General features: G+C 36.2%; 1 protein-coding gene across 2 annotated transcripts in view; it reads left to right on the top strand.

Annotated features, from left to right (window-relative positions):
* The window catches only part of LOC127868607 (phosphoinositide 3-kinase adapter protein 1-like), a 72,272-nt gene that overhangs the window by 37,416 nt on the left and 12,676 nt on the right, over positions 1 to 22,180 (top strand). The window contains exons 16-18 of one of the 2 annotated variants that reach the window (XM_052410480.1): positions 9,140 to 9,422; positions 14,618 to 14,667; positions 15,148 to 15,268. In XM_052410480.1, the coding sequence (XP_052266440.1) occupies positions 9,140 to 9,422; positions 14,618 to 14,667; positions 15,148 to 15,268 (454 nt within the window). Of the gene's footprint in view, positions 1 to 528; positions 1,459 to 9,139; positions 9,423 to 14,617; positions 14,668 to 15,147; positions 15,269 to 22,180 lie in introns of those variants that run through there. The other variant, XM_052410481.1, reaches the window with a different exon arrangement.

A 22,180-nucleotide genomic window follows, 5' to 3' on the forward strand; every position in this document is an offset into this window, starting at 1 on the left:
CAACAACTCTGGCACTGCTTTAAGGTCAAGGTCACAGTGGACACTGTGATTGTACGCATATTTTTTTATATTTCCAACGAGTTTACCGTGCATTCTGGGATTGCACTCACAGATCTCAGTGGACACTTGAAGTTTTTGCATAGCGCTAAGATTCTATGAGTGATTGTGATGTAACCATCAGTTCCTTTTTATTAAGGGTACATGAGGTAAATGTCTCTTCTTTGAAATGTCCCTTAATTTAAAGTTTGTGTGTTGCATGCACCAACTATGGTGCTGACAGATCAATGTCATTTATGTTAAATAGGCAGTATAAGTAGCAACAGAGACAAAGGACTGGTACATACATACTGTATTAACTGTTCACATTAGGTTTCTAGTTTGCATTCATATTAGGGCTAAAGGCAAAGCAGGCACATCACACTCATATTTAAATCACTTTATGTAGTTTCTTATTAGGCTACAAGTCTTTCTATGCTTAAGCAGTTTAAGGTAAACTTTTGAACATAATTTGCCATGTTTTCCTTATAGGAGGAATAGCTTAGAATAAACAGAATGCATGAACAAGGATCACCGATGTATGTGGTGGATACCCAGACACTAAAATAGATACCTAGTGACAATAAAAGAAACTAGATTCCTGGATATGACTTTGATGTTCACAATATGAACAGTGTGTAATTTCTGCAAGAGTGGACATCCTTTGAGTTTTTTTAAACTGGTTTATCTGTTGATAAATTTTCAGGTGATCTATATGGGTTAAGAAGAGCTAAAGGTGAATAAATGTACATCTACATTTCATTTAAGGGATAACATAGATATTGATACAGTATTACTAAAACAGCTTAGCATGTTGCAGTTTGTAGAAAGTGTAGTACCACATGACAATGTTAGCTTGACTATATAATGTTGTACACTTGATTATTGACACATTCCAGTATATGGCAATTTATAAGTTAAAGGATATCTCCCATGAAGTAGAAAACATGATATTTAGAGGAAGACCAGTAAGATAATCAAAGCAGTTGTTTCCATGTATAAATGTCTTGTTTTGAAACAATCATTCTCTCTGTAGTTAGGCGTTGAAATTATGTGCCATGTCCCAGCTTCTTTAGACTTCACTTACCATAAGCAGTTAGGATTCACAACATGCTGAGCTTATTTGATGCAAATGTTGAAAATAGTGGTGCCTGTACAGTTCAAAGTCAAAATTAATTAAAATTTGGATAAAAGCTTAAACTCATATATATGTGTAAATGTCTTATAAAATAGTCTCAATCCTCATGATCCACTATCAGTAATTCATATAAGTTTTACAAACTTGTTTTATTAAAATACCACCTGTTTGTGTCATATGTTGACCACTGGACTTTTTTCGTGGGTATCCTTTCTTAAAGACTTTCAATCAAGCAATATTTTCCATCCCAGCAAGCAACCCTTTCCTTCCAGCAGTTTTGATGAAACCAAAGCCAGCTTGTTTATATTTCTTACATGAAGTCAATAACAAATCACATTATTTTCTCTAAACATTGGAAGATTTTCTTGCACTGGTACACATTGATTGAGATCAATTTATATTTCAAAGCATGGTTTTAATAAACAATCATCATTTTTATATTTAACCAAATGACTAATTATGAGAAAAATAATAACGCCTGTAAATAATCAGATGAATAATAACATTAATGTTTTAGCATATAATTATGGACACTTCACTAATAAAAATCTAAAAACACAAGTTGTTCCAAGGCAGTGACCCAATCTTTTATCCTTTTAAGTTCACTGAGCACAACAGTTAAGCTTTCGTGATCATCATTGGTCTGTTGTTTCTCTTCCATTCGTCCGTCGTCAACGTTTACCTGGTGTTTGAAACTGGGTTTTGTGGGGTTGAAAACTAGGACACTTGGTCACATTAAAATACAAACTCTAGAAGACACTCTTTTTGCCCATGAAATTGGCTCTGCAAATTAGTTTCAATAATATATTTGCTGGGTTCAATATCGTTTTCAGTCCTTTGCAAAATATGGCCAAATAGGGTGGGGCAGATTTCTTTATATGGCTATTGGGAAAACTTGTGAACCATCTTGACGTCACATTTTTTCCTACTCATCATGAAACTCGGGCAGACATGCATTTCTAATATTTAGGTCGTGTTTGAAAATGGTTCTGGTTAAATGACAAACATGTCTGCCTAGGGTGGGGCACTTGTCTTATATAGTTATAGAAAAACCGATGAACCCTTTAAGTCACATTTTTTGCCTAATCTAAACAAAACTTTCTCTGACCAATAATTCATTCTAATGATATATCAGTTGAATTCGAAAATGGTTCCAGTTTGATAAAACACATGGCTGCCAGGCATTTGTGTTTGTGTGTGTGTTTTATATGGCTTTGATGTTTTACAAAATTTTAAAGAAATTGTTCTGATTGTATCTGAGCTGAGTTTGAAAATGGTGAGAAAACTTGATGAATGCTGCTCGGAACGGATAAGTTCTTTATTGTCTCATTTGACCTGGGGCATGTTGCCCTCTAGTTTATATGTGATATTGTTTATATTGTATAAGTATATTGTATGTCCTCTATTGTATACAAATACATTGTATTTATATATTTATATAACATTTTCTAATTTTTAAGTATCAAGAATGAATCTTGAGTTGTCAAATTGTCTGAGAGACTCAACACTTTAGAAATTTGACAGGAAATATGAACTCCAGTTACATAGCTTTATTGTATGATAAATGTAAATTAAGTAAAATAAATTATTAAAGGGACCGTAAACGCCAATATGTTTGGTTATTTTGGTGTTTCGTTGTACTCGATTTGGGTAGAGTGACTTCCCTTGCTTAGGATATGTTCATTGAAGTTGTTTTATAAACGTTTTGCCGAGGATTATTTTGTCTTTCAATCCTAAGGTTTCTACTAACAACTTGCGTGGATGGCAGCGGCTAAATACGAACAGACGCTTCATTCTTCACAGTAAGGCAATTTCTAAGCCAAAACTTGCCGGATTGACCCTGATTTCTCCTTTATCAGTGGACTTGTAATCTTAAATATGGCAACACGTGCACCTAAACAGTGGTGCTTGACAAAAAGCGAGACCATAACTTCCTTTGAGTCTTGGAGGCAAAATCTTGAATACACCTTGTCACTTGATGCTAATTTTGCTCCATTCCTCGTTGACGGTTTCTCCTGGCTGAAGAAAACTCCAACTCAAGCTCTACGTTGTTTGTTAAATGATGGCGAAAACATCCCATAGGCTAGCAAGAAGATCTGCCCAGCAAAAGGTTACTCATCTTGAATTAATGCTTGGTCAGATTTCAAACTATTGCCCAGTGATAAGTAGAAATTCAATCGTGAAAAACTCTTTGGGTTCCAACAGTCAGGTGCATATTTTCTAGATTTGAATGACAATTAAACTTGAGCATGAAGAGAGACCTGAAGATCTATACCAGCGTATTACAAGTTTGGTTGAGGATAATTTGTTTAAGCGGGACGGGGACATCATTCATCACGGAGTAAATATAGACTCGGACGAGGAAATTACCCCTTCACTTGAAAACATTATCGTTTTAATGTTGTTGCGTGCTATCAACCCTTGCTTTCCTGCTTTGATAAGACAGCGATATGGAACAGAGCTTCGATCTAAGACTATTGCTTCTATCAAGCCAGAGATATCTGTTACCATGGATAGTCTTTTAGATGAGTTGGTTTCAATGCAAGACTCTCAGGTGCTGAGGACAGCTATGCAGAAATCAGAGGACTTTGTCAAAACAAAGCGCAGTGGACCTGTTTGTCCAATGTGCGCAGTGGACCTGTTTGTCCAATGTGTAAACAGACTGGCCGCCCTCGATTTCAACACTTCTTAAGTGCATGCAAATTCTTACCTTAGTCTGACAAACTCTACATAACCAAAGTAAGACAGACCACTGAAGAGAACACAAGCGAGGAGGCTGTATATCTTGACGATAGCTATAACAGTGAAGAGGATCAAAGTGAAAGCATGTTACGGGTTACTCCAGCAACGCGCCGTGTTAGTGCCAAAAGATCCCCCACCCTTAAAGTGTTCTATGGGAATAACACCCCAACAATAACTCTTGACTCTGGTGCTGAACTTAACCTAATAAAGCTCTCAGTTGCGAAAAAGTTGGGTATCCATGTAACGAGTGCCTCTAAGACAGCAATTCAGGCTGATGGCATGTCCCCACTTCCTACATTAGGTGAAGTACATATCAAGTTCACCAGGGGCTGCAGGCAGCTGACGTTTGATGCATTAGTTGTAGAAGTAGACAAGTTTGATGTGGATGCACTAGGTGGAATCCCCTTCATGGAAGCGAACGATATATCTCTCCGAGCAGCAAAGCATAAAATCAGGATAGCGTCTGATCCACCAATATTATATGGCCCTTCTGCTTCATCTAGTGACAGTAAACATGCAGATGGTGTTACAAAACGTCCGTATGTTTTACCAGTATCTTTTTCCAATACCATTGTGTGGCCAGGGGATTACGTTGAGATACAGTTACCCTCGACAGAAACACCAGACACAATTCTTGCTTTAGAGCCCAGATCTGACTGTGTCAACACAAACGGTTCCTGACCCACCCCACAGATAATAGATGCCATTGATGGAAAGATTTGAATCCTAAATGAATCTTGGATTCCACAAAAGCTAGGCAAGCACGATCATGTTTGCCAGGCGCTTCCAACTATCCTGTTGGTATTTAAGAACGTTGTGTCTGAACCTACCTTGCGTGAACCAGTATGCATTGAGAAATCCTCATCAAATAGCATTTATATGGATACTGACAACATTTTACCTATTGACATAAAAGTTCAATTTCAATCCCTTCATACCCAGTATGAGAGCGTCTTCAATGGAGACATTTCTGGATATAATGGAGCATGCGGACCTTTTGAAGCAAAAGTTAACATAGGTCTCACACTACCGCCGCAACGTAAGGGAAGAGTATCTCAATATGCAAGAGACAAGCTTGTTGAGTTCCAGGCTAAGTTTGATGACCTGGAAGAAAAGGGTGTTTTTGCTCGTCCAGAAGATGTTAAGTTAGTGTCGAATACTTGAACACCTCATTTTTAGTGAAAAAGGCGCAGGGCGGTTACAGACTAGTTACTGCTTTCATTGAGGTAGCAAGGTACAGCAAACCACAGCCATCTTTTATGCCTGACGTAGACACCATTTTGCGCACTATTGCACCGTGAAAATATAAAATTGTAACTGACCTGACCAGTGCTTTTTACCAGATACCCTTAAGCAAGGACTCTATGAAATATTGTGGGGTAGTTACACCATTCAAGGGCGTACGAGTGTATATTAGGACCGCGATGGGAGTGCAAGGCACTGAAACAGCACTTGAGGAGGTTATGTGCCGCGTACTAGGTGGATGTCTACAAGACGGCATTGTAGCTAAGCTCGCTAATGACCTTAATTGTGGTGCAGACACCCTGCCAGCACTCTATGAAAACTAAAAGCGTGTTTTGACAGCACTAGACAAAGCAAACCTCAAATTATCGTCAATAAAGACAGTCATATGTCCTACGACAACTACTATCTTGGGTTGGACATGGTCGAATGGCAAACTTTCAGCAAGAAAACAGCCTTGTCTACTTGTACTACTCCTGAAACTGTCAAGGGTTTGCGAGGTTTTATTGGTGCGTATAAGATCTTAGGCAGAGTGATCCCCAATACATCAAGATACCTCTCTCAGCTTGAAGACGCTATAGCTTGTCGCCCTGGACAGGACATCAATTTTGTGGAGTGATGAGTTGCATAACCAATTTACGGCTGCACAGATATCTCTTCTCAACCACAAGTCAATTGTATTACCGAGGACGGACGATCAAATTATGATTGTTACTGATGGCTCAGAAGTTCGGAGAGGCATAGGTGCCACTTTGTACGTTACCCGAAACAATAGCCTACCTTCAGCCGGTTTCTTCAGTGCCAAACTACGGAAGCATCAAGTGACGTGGTTACCGTGCGAGATAGAGGCCTTATCTATCAATGCTGCAGTAAAGCATTTCAGTCCCTACATTGTTCAATCCAAGTGCCAAGCATGTGTTTTAACAGACAGTTTGCCTTGTGTTCGTTCTTTTGAGAAAATGTGCAGAGGTGAGTTTTCGTCCAGTCCGAGAGTCACGTCTTTCTTGTCTTCTGTCAGTCGTTATGGTGTGAACCTACGACATCTGGCGGGATCTGTGAATTTGCCTTCAGACTTCGCTAGTCGCAATGCCCCAGAGTGCACTAGCTAGAACTGTCAAATTTGCAAATTTATAATAGAGACCGAGGACTCTGTTGTGCGCGCTTTGTATGGTGCAAATACTGCGGCCTCAGGGTTTCAACTGCCTTACGCATCAGCTTGGAAAGACATTCAGCAAAGCTGTCCAGACATACGCCGCGTTCACGCTCACCTCAGGCAGGGTACTAGACCATCCAAGAAGCTAACTAATGTTCGGGATGTCAAAAGATATTTGAACGATGTTTCCATTTCAAGAGATAATCTTTTGGTTGTGATGCGAACTGATCCTCTTGTGTCTCCTGTTGACCTTATTGTAGTTCCTCGCTCTATTGCTGACGAACTTGTAACTGCGCTTCACATTAAGCTTGATCACCCATCTAAACATCAACTTGTGTTAGCTGTGAAAAGACAATTTAATATTTTAGACTTAGTTCAAGTTGTTGCTCGGATCGTGTACATAATGCATGTAATGTGTGTTCTTCCTTAAAGTCTGTGCCTAAATCTATTATTGAACATTACGCAGTGCATTACTCAGTCTTATGGTTGAGTTACATCCTCTTGACGGACCAATGGCATTTGTAAGGTGTGACCCAGCACCAGGTTTTATTGCATTACAACGAGGCGACGTTATACGCAGATACCGCGTAGTATTGGATGTGGGTAGAGTTAAGAACCCAAACAAGAACCCTGTCGCAGAAAAAGCTATTCTCGAGCTTGAATCTGAAATAGTTCGACAAGAACCTGGCGGTAATTCACTTACACCACTACAGTTGGTAACTGCTACTGCGCGATTAAACTCCAGGATTCGATATGCAGGCCTTTCTTCTGGAGAAATAGGGACACAGAGAAGTCAATTCACAAATGAGCAGATTCCCTTGTCTGATTGGGAGCTTATTTTGAAACAACATGATAACCGATTCCACAATCATTAGTTTAGTGCTAAGTCTAAATGCAAAAGTTATACTTCAAATGCAGTACCCAAAATCAGTGTTGGTGATTTAGTGTATTAGCATTCCGATAGGAAGAACCATCAATGTCGTGATCGTTATTTGGTTTTGTCTGTTGATAGTGCTTATCAGTGTTGCTTTATAAAAAAATCATAGGCAATCAATTACGCGCCTTGTCTTATAAAGTCAAGATATGTGAGTGTTACCATGTTCCTAAACAATCAAGTGTTGAGTCGCGAGTGCCTTTGTATCACAATTCAGTTTAAAGTGATTCCGAGGATTTACCGGTAACCCATCCGTACTCTTCATCCACGCAAGTCTTCGTTCCACCTACACTCACCCAGCCCAGTGTGGAGATGGAGTCTCAAATTCCTACTCAGCAAGATTTGACTTCTTATGACAATCCCCAAGAAGCAGAGGTGGTGGTCCCTATCCTTGACTTGCCTGAATCACCATGCAGTCAGGACGTTTCTAGGCCCCAACGTGCGTGCAAACGGCCAAAGCATTTAAATGATTATGTTTTACGTTGAACTTTGTATTCGTGTTTGTTACATTTTGTCTAATATTTGCACATCACCTTTTTCTACTATGCACACATGCATATGTTACTAACTATAGTACTATGTAAGTGTTTCAGTCGTAGTCCTTTTCAAGTAAAAAGTACTTAAGTTGTGCTAATATTAGCCTGTTTATCATAATTACTGTTTTCTTTATTTGTATTACAACTTTAGTAAAATTGTTTTTTTTACTAGTTTGATGTTCATAGTACATGTCCAGTACAGTTAATCACTATTTTACTTATTAGCCTGAGATTTTTTTAGATAACCTACATGTATATGTATATACAGTTATTTTCTTAAAATAGTCAGTTATCACTTGCACTTTTACTATTCCTGGAGACTTTTATTGAAGTTTTGGTATGTCCACATAACTATTAACATTTTCATTGCATTAGTACTTCACTTACTCATATAAACCGTTTAATTTCATGTGTATGTTGTTGTTTTTTAAATTAGATTTATGTAATGTTACTTAATGGCTGGCACCTTTTATTCTCTTGAGTGAGTCATTGATATGAACAATTATGCATATAATATATTATATCAGTCTTTGAGAGGGAGAAAAGAGGTAGCGCCAATATGCTTTCTGTTATTTTGGTGTTTCGATGTACTCGATTTGGGTAGAGTGACTTCCCTTGCTTAGAACTATGTTCATTGAAGTTGTTTAATAAACGTTTTGTCGAAGATTATTTTGTCTTTCAATCCTAAGGTTTCAACTAACTACTGACGCAACCAGATTTACGAATAAAAAGAAAAGTTCTAAAATACCGTATTTTTTTACAATTATTAGTTTATATTGATTACAATATCACGACTGGTATATTACATTACTTGAAAAAAGTTCATATTTTCAGTATCTTCGAAAATAAAATTTCGCGATGTGAAATCGAAAGTACATCGCGAAAATAGGTGACATAACGATATACACACTATAAATACGCAAGTAGATTGATCATTTTATATATAAAAATATATACAATTCACTACGCATGCACAATTTGCATTCCTGGGTTGACCACGTGACGATGATGATCAATCTACTTGCGTTATTTATAGTTAACTGGTAGTTAACTGGATCACATACCCAGTAAAATTGTATTACCGAATATACTCACAATATGAAAACTGAAAAAAAATAAAGTAATGTAATATACCAGTTGTGATATTTTAATCAATATAAACTAATAATTGTAAAAAAAATACGGTATTTTAGAACTTTTCTTTTTTTCGTCAATCTTGTTGACGGTACCTTTAAAAGCTGCCATTTGCAATCACTGGTTCACAATATTCTATTTTGTGTTCACTACATACCATTTTACATTTTCACATTTTTGTTTGTAGCCAACAGCTTTACTTATAAATCTTTGTTCTATTCAAGGCAAAGCGTCAGTCCTGGGGACAGCGATATCTTGCCATCAAGCAGCAGCCTCGTAAAACTGCCACGTTGCCCAAGCCCCCTCCACGCAACCCCACGATCAACCAGCTAATACAGGGCTCGAGACCTCCAGCGAGGAAGGAGAGCCCGCCGCCCGTGCCTCGGAGAAACAGGGACAGCACTGGCAGCAACACCTCAAACTCAATCTGGGAGTACATGAAGAAGCATAGTGAGCTGCACCCATCCAGCGACAAGGAAAGTACCACTAGCGATAACTCCACTTCAAGTACGTTGACTTCATGCTTTCATTTGGTTCTTACTGAGCTTGCTAGCCCAGTTGGCCAAGCGCTGGGCTTCATATTTCAGGATATTTCTGGATCACTGGTTATATATCTAGCAAGGCCATATAACTGGTGTTGGGTTGTTCATGAAATGCTGTACCTCTTATTCAAGAAGTGCAGTTATATGTTACTGTCATACATCTGATTCCAGTAGTACAGTTGTTTGTTACTGTCATACTTCTGATTCAAGTAGTACAGTTGTCTGTTACGGTCATACCTCTGATTCAAGTAGAACAGTTGTCTATTACTGTCATACCTCTGACTCAAGTAGTGCGGTTTTCCTCTGCTGTCATACCTCTGATTGAAGAAGTGCGGTTTTCCTAACTGTAATACTTCTGATTCAAGAATTACAGTTATCTGTTACTGTCATACATATGATTCAAGTAGTCCAGTTGTCTGTTACTGTCATACTTCTGATTCAACCAGTGCAGTTGTCTGTTACTTACATAAGTATGTGCACTTGGCACGCGTAACCCAGCTTTATCAGGAAAAGTGTGAGTAGGATAATTGACCGCCAATGTATGCCTGAAATACTGTGGAATCTGTGGAAAAAATCACAACAAAAGAGGGTTGTTGTTTATGAGACAGTATTGAAACTACAATACAGTGTGATTTCTGAGGCTTGAAAAACCGAAACCACAAACTTTTTTTCAGATTTTCATACACCGTAAATCAACTTATCTTATTCATATTTGGAATTCTATCTATCCTATCATTTTCTTAAATAAATCTTTCTTTGTTTTGAAAATAAAGAACAAGACAAATTCTGGGAAAAAAAACATAAGGTAATACAATGATGAAAATAAACAAAACTCTAAAGTACTGTATGCATGTTTTCATTTTTCAAGAATGTGAAAATACAGCTGAAATAGTTTATAACACTATGTTTTTCTTCCTAAATTCAAGCCAGGTATGGGATAAAAATACTAGTTTTCCTTTTACTCCGTTAGTGATACAATTGATATCTCGCCTTGATGATGATCGCCTCACCCACTTGATCACGTGGACATTGCGGAGGATTTTTATGGAGTTTTTTTCACTCCATATAACAGCGGTAATGGGGTTTTGTGTCATTTAGTGATTATATAAATTAAATTAAAAAACTAATTGTAATTAAATAAAATTAGCTATATATAACGGATATTTCGGAGATTCAAAAATGCTCTCAGACGCTTGAGCGCGTACTGGTGTTTTTAGTATTAAATTACGCTCCTACAATTGTATTTACCTTTGTTATTTACGAAATATTTATATATATTACACATCAGAGAGATTGGTTCTTCTATATCTATATTAACGGTTTCAGTCTGTAAAATGCGATAGAGAAAAATAAGAGTATATGGACACTATTTTTTGTATATGGACCGTTTGGGGTTACACACCACTAAATGTGCACTCCGTGACGCGTTTTATTGAACAGCATTGACACTATTTCAGCTTTAACAAGAGTAAAAAAAAAATTATAATCAACGACACGCTTACCTCAATGCCAGCGTTAATCCAATGTTTATAACAATAAAGTCGAAACGATATTCACTTCCATTTTTTATTATTCAATCCCTTTATCGAAACTTATTTTCAATCACACTATTTTATTGCATTCCTATCAAAGTTTAAATTATGTATGATAAACACACAATCCGAAATAAGTTTTGCATTCGTTCGATGCCTTAAACAAACTATTATAAACATCCAAAGAATTTTTTGCTCCAACTAGAGAAACTACGTCACACGATATAAGTCATCGTTTGAGCATTCAGTTGCATTAAAAACAAAAGTACGGAAAGCCGGTACAACACTGAACAATAATACAGGGGACACTCTTCGGTGTAATATAAGAAATAGTAAACTCCACTTCGGTCCCAATGTCAATATAGTGACCAGCCAGGCAGCCAAAAACTGTATATGGACCTCAGCCTACGGCTTCGTTCAATATACGGTCTGTGGCTGCCTGGCTGATCACTATAATTCCATAGGGACCTCAGTGGGGTTTACTATTTCTTAAATATATATAAAAAAACATTTTTTCGAAGTGTATTTAACACGAATAAGAGTCATATAACTGGGATGTTGGTTAAGTTATACGCGCTTTCTGAAGCCGAGCGGGAACCGAAATCCGCCATGTTATTACATGTTAAAGTACCAGCGTCCCCAAGTAACCAAGTGTATTGTTTTATCAAAAATAATTAACACTTTTACGATGGAAGTTAGCGATGTGTTTCATCAAAATATTAACATAACATTGTTTTAACTTGTTTCTAACACAAAACAGCAAGTGATAACGGGGATTTCGTTAAGTAACGTAAAGCGGGTACCGAATTTCCTTTTATTTAACATAAAACGTAGTACAATTCATATTTAAAATTGCTTATTTGACAACAAAAAAAAACAATCTTTGTAGTGAAAATGCAATAGAAATAATACGTCATTTTCTAAAATAAATTAATGTTCTATGACGAGGATTTCGGTAATTCTACACGGAGCTTCCACTCGCACTTTTCAAGACCACGTATCGGCTTTGGAAATGGTATAAATCCAACGCTTCCATTCTTATATTTCTCGATACCGACTGTCCGAGAAACATTAACCCTATTGACACCGTTTACGGCCATCTATTTACCGGCTTCTCTTCAGTTGATTAGTGTTTACCGCAATCCGTCAAAGTATTATGTAGTCTCCAACCTTCAAGCAAAAGAGTGATTTTTTAGTAAACAACTATGTCTTCCCTACAACATGCACAAAATATTCTCAATATTCTAAAATAAAGTCATGGCAAGTGCCCTTGCAGAGAATCGTGTCTTAAAATAAATGATGTTCATGATTTTAGATGGTATAGGACGTCAAAAATATTTAGTATACTGTAACCTCAACAAGCGGCGCACTCGATGTATCGATCGCTGATATGTCGATCGATATTTAGAATACTATTGACAGACGGCGATATGTCAATTGTACATAGTTTCTTAAGAAATAAAACAAATATTTTCAATCGTCATATTTTTCTTTGCAATTGTGTCGTATTGTCTAGTTTTTCTTTTGTGATATTTAATATTAGTTAAATACTTTTACTCTATTTTTCATATATAATTTCATCTTGTTATTTGTTAATCATATCAAGTCATTATCAGCAGAGTGAAAGCCGCATCATGCGAAAACGGCTTTTATGCCATATGCAATGGTAGCTCCTGGCCATTCTGATGCTGGCTGCATATGGAATAAGACAAATTCGGCATGGCGTGACTAATCTGATAACCAGAAACCATTTTGATTATACCATTACTGATGAAGTGTGATGACTTCATTGCTGAATTGGCCATGGTCGGCTCAGGTACTACTTAAAAAGTACCGCGGCTACTCATAAGTATACTAAAGTCACCAGGTACGGAAATTAATAGTTAAAGGGGCCTTTTCACAGATTTTGGCATGTTTTGAAGTTTGTCATTAAATGCTTTATATTGATAAATGTAAACAATGGATCTAAAAAGCTCCAGTAAATGATCAAGAATAAAATTTAAAAAAGGAAAAAAAAAGTAGCCCTCAGCAGAGCTTAAACCAGTGACCCCCGGAGTCCTGGAGTAAAAACCAATTAGACCGCTCGGCCATCCTGCCAAGTATGTATGTGAGACGTATTTTATACTTTGTGTAAGCAATCTTCGTAGTTTCACAAAATTAAACGACAACAACAGAACTTTTAATTCAATCGTTTCGCGTTGCAACGCTTTTTAATTTTCAGGTTTATAAATCGTCAAAAGATGCATATAATGACTTTATTAAACCATGGTAAATGTTCAGTATTACTGTTTCCTCACAAATATCATAACTAAAACGAAAATTTTCGAATCTGAAACAACTTTTTTCAATTTCGTCAATTTACCAAAACGTGAAAAGGCCCCTTTAACCGTTTAAGTATATTTAACGTAACCCGGTTACATGGCATTACCGGTATATGTAAGAGTACTCGCGGTACTTTTATGTAGTATTGCCGAGCCTACCGACAATGACCAATCGCGGTTTTCTAATATTTTCATTGTCGGCTCAGGGAATGGTTTTATTAGGTCGGCTGTTTTCGTAGAAAACCTGAGGTATTGTCATAGCCAGCTCGTCGTGTCCGCCGTCCGTGTCAAGGTTTGTAAAGGTTTTTAACATTTGCTCTAAAATCAAAGTCCTTCCACCTACAACTTTGATACTTCATATGTAGATGCACCTTGATGGGTTCTACACGCCACACCCTTTTTTGGGTCACTAGGTCAAAGGTCAAGGTCACTGTGACCTCCAAAAAAACTCTGACAAGCTTTCGCAGCCGAGCGTGGCACCCGTTATGCGGTGCTCTTGTTAAGTATAAAACGATGCACCCCAGCTACGGAAAATACTCTTACAGGCACCCGGCCTTACTACCAGGTACTTTTTAGTATAGTTTCCGTACCCCCAATACTTTGTAGAATATTCAAGTGTACCCGAGGTACATGTAAGTTGTACCTGAGCCGAAAATTACCAATCGAGCCTTGGTATTGTGCATTCTGGTTCAACTATGTCTAGCTTAAATTACAACTCTTTGCATTTTCACATTAATACTAAATTCTGATTGGATGATCATGGCCTATTATTATAAAATTTTGCATATTCACATTGACGATAATTTTGCTATGATAATCCTAGCATCAACTTGCAACATTTGACATGTTCACATTTTATTTTGCGTATTTTTCATTCGTCAATGGTGAAATTAAGTATTTAAACGCTCGAACATTAGCATCAAGCCAAACGACGAAGTTAAAACATACAGTGAAACGAGATTCGTATGCCTGCCAATAAAAGTTAATGTAACTGTTATAGTTTAATGAAATGCAGCTTGTATACACATTATATTGTTTTTATAAGAATTTAAGGGAATTGTCCTGCTTATCGTCGGTGTATGAAATGTCTGGAAAACTTAACATTATCTATGTATAAATGCCGTCGGTATGTATGCAAATAAGGCATAATTGACTCAAACAGCGATGAAATGTTGAATTAAATTTAGATTTCAGATTTCAAGCGAGGGAAAGCCCTGGAAGGGTAGAGATTGAAACTAATGTATATCATAGAAAATGTAAAGAAGCTGCAACAGATGTGCACTCAATCCTCGGTATTTGTTTTGCAGGTTCTTCCAGTGTCATTTCTCAGGACAGTGCCATATCGATGATTGAAGAGGTATGCCACGTCATTCACTGTCATACACATCACAAACTTTCTATTTGAAAGGTTTTATATTGTTGATACAGTGTTGTTTTTGTTTCCGCATTTTGGGAATGGGGCAGGATCCCTTTGGATTGGGAAAATTTGCGGTGTTTTAACTAAAATTGGGAAATTAGTGTTGTTGTAGTTTTGCTTAATAATGCTTCAAAATTGTGAATACAAGTGTTTTAGTATTATATTTACTAATATTGAACTTATATGGATGGGAGAGGAACAAAATATTGAGATTTAAAAAAAAATTGGAAACATTCCATTGGGAATTTTTAGCTCACATCCATATGGGAAAAGTATATACTTTTTTTCATTGGGAAAGGGGTTGATTACCGGACCCGAATTTGAATGAAAAAAATACTGATAACATTTCTGTTTTCTGAGGGATGTACATTATTGTGTGTTAGATGGATCTGCTGATGTGCTCGTAACTTGTTGTTACAGTCCAAGCCCAAGAAGCCTCCTCCCCTTGTCCAGCCTGCTGTGTCTAAACCAGGGCCTCCCAAGCTGCCAGATAAAGGGCCAGTGATATCTGCTGAGCAATCCAAACCAGAACCGGAGAAAGGTGAAACATAATACATATTGTTATTTATTGAATGATAATGTGCAATTTAAATTGATCCTGAACAAATATAATGTTACCACAATTTATTTTTAAGTTTTAAAGGGGCCTTTTCACGTTTTGGTAAATTGAAAAAAATAATAAAAAAGTTGTTTTAGATTCGCAAATGTTCGTTTTAGTTATGATATTTGTGAGGAAACAGTAATACTGAACATTTACCATGCTCTAAAATATCCATTATATGCATCTTTTGACTATTTGAAAACCTGAAAATTAGAAAGCGGTGTAACGCGAAACGAATGAATAATTTGGAAAGTTCTGTTGTTGTCGTTATGTTTTGTGAAACTACGAGGATTGCTTATATAAAATGAAAAATACATCTCCTCGTGCATAAGCACGGATGGCCGAGTGGTCTAAGCGGAAGACTTTTACTCTAGGACTCCAGGGGTCAGTGGTTCGAGCCCAGTTGAGGGTTACTTTTTTTCTTTTCTTTTTTTTTATTGTATTCTTGTTGTTGTTTTTTTACTGGAGATTTTTAGGTCCAATGTTTAAATTTATCAATATAAAGCATTTAATGACAAACTTCAATACATGGCAAAATCTGTGAAAAGGCCCATTTAAAGTATTTGTGAGAAACAAGAAAACCTACTAAATTTTGAAATTTTGTCTGCGCTCTCTGGAGCGCTTTCTTTTGTTTAGGAGACTTGTGGTACAATTAATACAGTCCAATAAGTAGAGTCATACTCTTTTCATACATTTTCATGTTTGTCAGTTTAACGGCATCTGTGAATGCCAGTTCGAGTCTGTGAGCTACACAGTGTGTAGCTACTAGGCGTGGCCATTCTGCTATAAACAGTGTTGCAAGTCCAGTCTTGTTTCCTGAAATTTGAAATATAAATGAATTATTTTAAAGGAACTATGGCAAAAAAAGTAGATTACAATTTTAATTTCATGTGTTTTGTAATAATAAGATTAAATGCGAATACATATTCATTGAATAAACCAAATAAATAAAAGACAAGAACAGACAATTGATAAAAACATATTATGAAAATGTTTGAAAAAAAAACCGACGGAGGTATCGAACTCATGTCTTTAGGGTCATTCAAGGTAATTGTCGGGAGACAGAGTCTTAACCAACTGCGCTACTGTGCTTGTGACAAAAAAGATCAATGATGGCTTGATTACAGTGACATTCACGCTAAAAAGCATGACGTCAAATGTAAACAAGAAACAAGACAATGTAAACAAGAAAAGGGCAAAATAAACAAAAATAAATTCATAAAATGGTTTTTATTACAAAATGCGTAAATACAATTTCTTTCAAATATAATTATATGAAACTGTAAATATATGCTTTAATAATTTTTTTTTCAGATTTTTTTAATTTAACCCTTTGGGGCGCTTCAACATGCTATATCCCCTTTTAAAAAGCGATTCATTCAAAGTTGCATAATAAATTAGTTTGTTACTCATTATGTTTTTGCTCAGATTTAAAGAAGGATTTACCAAATATTTTAGTTGTAACATTTTTTTAGCTTCTGCAATGTATTTATTTCAGAAGTGTGTATTTATTTCAGATTTTTCAAATATGTGCAATATAAAACCTATTTGTTTCAGAGGCATAGTGCAATATACTTAATAAGATTTATTTAAAGCTTAACATAAGAATGTATTTATACCCTGCATATTTGCAACCGACGAGTTTTGACTGCATTTCATCTTTAACGTGAAGTTTTGCGAACACTTTCTTGACATGCTCATGTATGTGTTTGCTGGAGCCAGATTCAGCACAACCTATATGCAAGAATGTGTCTTCAACACGGCCGGAGTGAACAGTTCGAATTTAGATGTTTTCAAGATCATCTTCCGTGAAATCAGTTGACCCATCAATTGTGAAACTACAGAACTGTGTATTCTTCATTTTTTCTACTGTTGTTCTTTGCACAACAGTTGCAATAGCTTTTGTAAAAGAAGCAACAGCTTTTTTATTACGATAGTTCACACCAACATCCAATCCCTTAGCCCTATCTAACACACATATGGTACTGAATGTTCTAAAACTCATGTGGGTTTTGGCCAGTGCATGGGCAGTGCGAAATTTAATAGCCAGACCGTTGTGCTGACTTTCGTGCAATCTTCTTAAATCTTCAGCAGCCTTACTCTTAGAAGAAGGTTGTGATTTCGCCTCTAAAATATCAATATACCTTTTATGTACAGTACTTTCTTCATGTTGTTTCACAGACTCAAGTTTATAATTGTCGGTGCCTTTTACAAAGGCTAGGGACTTGTGCTGTTTGGTTTTCAGCGACTGTATGCGACACACTGAACAAAACCTAACATAATTTTCGTATTTCAGCCAAGGATAGATTTTTAACCACTTTTGAAATTCACGTTTCCGTGATTTTTCATAGTCATTTGTTGACTTACGATCAGTAGTGAGCAGTTTCTTGCCTGACTTCGCTCCAGCTTCGTATTAAAGCAGACTCATCTTTGATTAAATGAAGGTTAGAAACTAGTCCTCACATAATGCAGCCTTACGCGCAGAGGGACTTACAACTTTGGAAATACACACACACACACACACACACACACAAGGTTACAAAATAAAAGATGTTTATTCCGGAAATGCCAGCCGTGGACGTCGATTGGTTTACTTCAGCAGTAAACATATCAGCATGACTTGTGCAAATAGTAAATTACCAGTCTAAATTGTTTACAACGTGGCCTGGATTACGACTCGAAAATAACCGTTGAATGTATGGACCAGTCTATACTGGGGGGCATATTTTTTTTGCCCTGTCTGTTTGTTGGTTGGTTTGTTTGCGTCAAACTTTAACATTGGCCATAACTTTTGCAATATTGAAGATAGCAACTTGATATTTGGCATGCATGTGTATCTCATGAAGCTTCACATTTTGAGTAGTGAAAGGTCAAGGTCATCCTTCAAGGTCAAAGGTGAAATATATTGGGGACATAGTATTTCACAAACACATCTTTTTATGCTCCCCGAAAATTTTCGGGGAGCATATAGTTGCCAGTTTGAAGTTCCGTACTTCCTTCCTTCCTTCCTTCCGTCACACTTGTGTTACAGTTTCTCATAGCTCCTTCAATATTTTACCGATCTCTTACATATTTGACATGTAGGTACCTTTCATGGACCTCTACCTTTTGATGAGGTTTGGGGTCACTGGGTCAAGGTCAAGGTCACCAAGGCTAATAATAGATTTTTCCATCACAATTTTGTTACAGTTTCTTATAGCACCTTCAATATATTTCCGATCTCTTATATATTTGGCATGTAGGTACCTTTCATGGACCTCTACCTTTTTATGAGGTTTGAGGTCACTTGGGTCAAGGTCAAGGTCACCGAGGCTAATACTATAATTTTCCGTCACAATTTTGTTACAGTTTCTCATAGCGCATTCAATATTATACCGTTCTCTTATATATTTTGCATGTAGGTACCTTTCATGGCCCTTTACCTTTTGATGAGGTTTGAGGTCACTGGGGTCAAGGTCAAGGTCTACGAGGCTAATAATATATTTTTCCATCACAATTTTGTTACAGTTTCTCATAGCGCCTTCAACATTTTACCGTTCTAATACATATTTGGCATGTTGGTACCTTTAATGGACCTTTACCTTTTGATGAGGTTTGAGGTCACTGGGGTCAAGATCAAGGTCACAGAGGCTAAAATAGATTTTCCGTCACAATTGTGTTACAGTTTCTCATAGCTCCTTCAATATTTTACCGATCTCCTACATATTTGGAATATAGGTACCTTGCATGGACCTCTACCTTTTGATTAGGTTTGAGGTCAAGGTCAAGGTCACCGACACTAGTAATAGATTTTTTAGGTGGTTATTAACACATAGATTGACATAGCGCATCATCGGGGAGCATCCATCAGTTTCACTGATATTCTTGTTATTTATTTATTTGTGTTCCTATCTGAAGAGGATTATTATGATGATAATTGGTTGGGGATGAAGTGCAACAAACATATTTATGCCATCTGAAAACCCTTTATTAAATATTCTCAAAATTTCAAGTAGTAATATTGATTTTACAGAAAATTACGTTGGGGAGAAACAACTGTATATAACTTGAATTGTGTTTGAACTCCAAGCATGAATGCATGGCTTGTCAGGAATGCACTCTTATCTCTCCAATTGAACCCATTCAGCCATCTGATTATCAGCAACTTATAAATTCTCTATTGACTGTGCCTGCATTGTTCTGGTACAGTAGTATTCATTGATGCCTTTTGAAATGGTAATGTGATGATCCCTTAGTCCCAAGAAATAGGCCCCAACTGGGAACTCACATCAAAGACCTTAAGACTGATAAGAGTGGAATACAAATTGTTAAGGCACACAGTTTATCAATGAGGTCGGTAGAAAGATTTGAAGTTTTAACTAGGGTTGATTGTTGTTTCAATTGGAAATATCATTGCAAGGTGAGTCTGAAAATAGTCAGTTTGTTTAAAAGCAAGGCCCTGAGGTGGGTGGCAGATTAATTTGTATTGCTATAGTGAAACATTGTGAACTCTCTATAAGTCACATTTAGTTCAATCTCAATGAAACATGCTGAGAACATATGTTCCTATAATATCTTGATTTAGTTTGAAAATGGTTCCGGTGCTCTGAAGAGCATGGTTTCCAGGCGCGAGCAAATTTCTTCTTGTGAAACTCATGATAATATTTATGTTTCATGAAGTACTTCTATTATTTTGAACTCCACCTTCCCAGAATAGTTAAGTTCCTTTGGATCTCAGATGAGCGCCTAAGGGCCCATGGCCCTCTTGCTTTTTTACCAAGCTATGGGCCATGGACTAAGTATTTTCTTTAAAATAACACTTTACCCAAATTTCTTTCCGAAACACGGTCAGATACTGACCTTATTTTTATTGTGTGTGAATCTACCTACTCGACTTACATTTCAAGACCGAGTATTCATATATGCTATGTACCATAATTAATATCGAATTATTGTGTAACCATCTGGTGTTTTTTTTGCAATAACCAAACTAAACTGATAAACAATCAGCAATATAATACATACGGAATATTACGCTAGATAATTGTTCTAAGACTTTTTATCAGTCGAGTGGCTTGTGTGATGACGTATCACACGAGAGGCGGAGCCTCGAGTGTGATGCGAAAATGCACAAGCCACGAGATTGATACAAATTTTTTAACCAATTAACTAGCGTATTATTCCTTTTATTATATACAATAACTAACGAAAACAGTTAACACTTGTATTTTTTTGCTTTAACAAAACTGACTAAACAATGACTAAAACGGTACGCCATAGTTTATTTAAGACGCGTATGAATACAGTTTATGTAAATTAACGTGTAAACATTTGAACCGGGAAAACACATGTTTCCGACACGCTTACCTTAATTACATCATGAATCCAATTTTTATAACAATTAAGTTGACAACTTTAATCCAATGTTTATAACAAAAACGTTAAAACGATATGCACTTCTACTTCTATTCTTCCAATGTTTTTATCGAATCTTAGATTAAACGACACAATTTTATTGTATTCCTATCGAAATTTACAGTTTCATTAATGCATGATAAACACCCACTCCGAAATACGTTTTGCATTCGTTCGATGTTTTAAACAAATAGTTTACTGTAAAAAAACACCACGTCCCACATGTCCTTAAATTCCAGAGAGTTTAAATAAAACTATTGTGTTTCGTCACAGAAATGACGTCACACGATGTACTACGTCAAATATTTCGTAATATTAAATAGGGGTTTCGTAGTTTCGGTGCGCGTAATGTGACGTCATTAATTGGGTCGAAGAAAGTAGTGCGGTTAGTATGATAATACGGAATCGGAAAACAGCGAGTAGCATAATACGAGATTTATTTCAACGATTGAAACAACCTGTATTTTGTTAAAAGCATTAAACACAATTAACCCCGAAATAATCACAAACCATACAAGCATAAAAAGCACGGTATATTTCAATGTTTCTATTTAAGGCCATTCTTGTTAAAAACCGCAGCAACAGGAACAACTTTCCGCTATTTAAACCATGTGCTTTAGACAATGGTGCGATTGTGCAATTGCACTGATGATTAATAAACTCATATCTCTTAAACACCCCAGAAGATGACGTATAATCGAAAGCGCTAGGGTATAAGATACAAATTGTTTACACTGTTTGAACAATTTTTGTCTCATATAGCTATATACTTATTTCTAATTGTTCTTGTATCCTCATAGGATCCAGTGTTTTTGAAAGTTTATTCGTTGCTGTTTCATTATATTTCTCAACCATATATATATATATATATATATATATATATATATATATATATATATATATATATATAATAAAAGTAAAAACACGTGTCTGGGATTTTAAATATATATTGATTTAGCCAACGCGTTTCGCATAGCTCATCAGGGCATAATACAATATATTACAACGTCAAAATCAATATATATTTAAAATCCCAGACACGTGTTTTTACTTTTATTATATAATATTCACAATCTGGATTATTACATTTTACTTATATTACTATATATATATATATATATATATATATATATATATATATATATATATATATATATATATATATATATATATATATATGGTTTGTGGTTAATTCGAGGTTAAGTGTGTGGTTTTGCAGGTTTAACATATATATGTCAGATTGTTGTCCTTAAAAAGTTGGGGTTGAGGAGGGAAAAAATTCAAACAAGAATCTGAAAATATATTAAATATTTGACAAAAAAAATGCAAACTGTTCCTGGTCACGGCATTAGTAGGATTAAAAAGAAGAAAAAAAGAAATCAATCACAAAAAGCCAAATGTGTTTGTGTTCCTTGGCGCGATCCAGACCAAAGTATCTGTATACTATCATGTGTTTTA

Source organism: Dreissena polymorpha, chromosome 2, assembly GCF_020536995.1.
Source record: "Dreissena polymorpha isolate Duluth1 chromosome 2, UMN_Dpol_1.0, whole genome shotgun sequence".
Classification (NCBI taxonomy): domain Eukaryota; kingdom Metazoa; phylum Mollusca; class Bivalvia; order Myida; family Dreissenidae; genus Dreissena; species Dreissena polymorpha.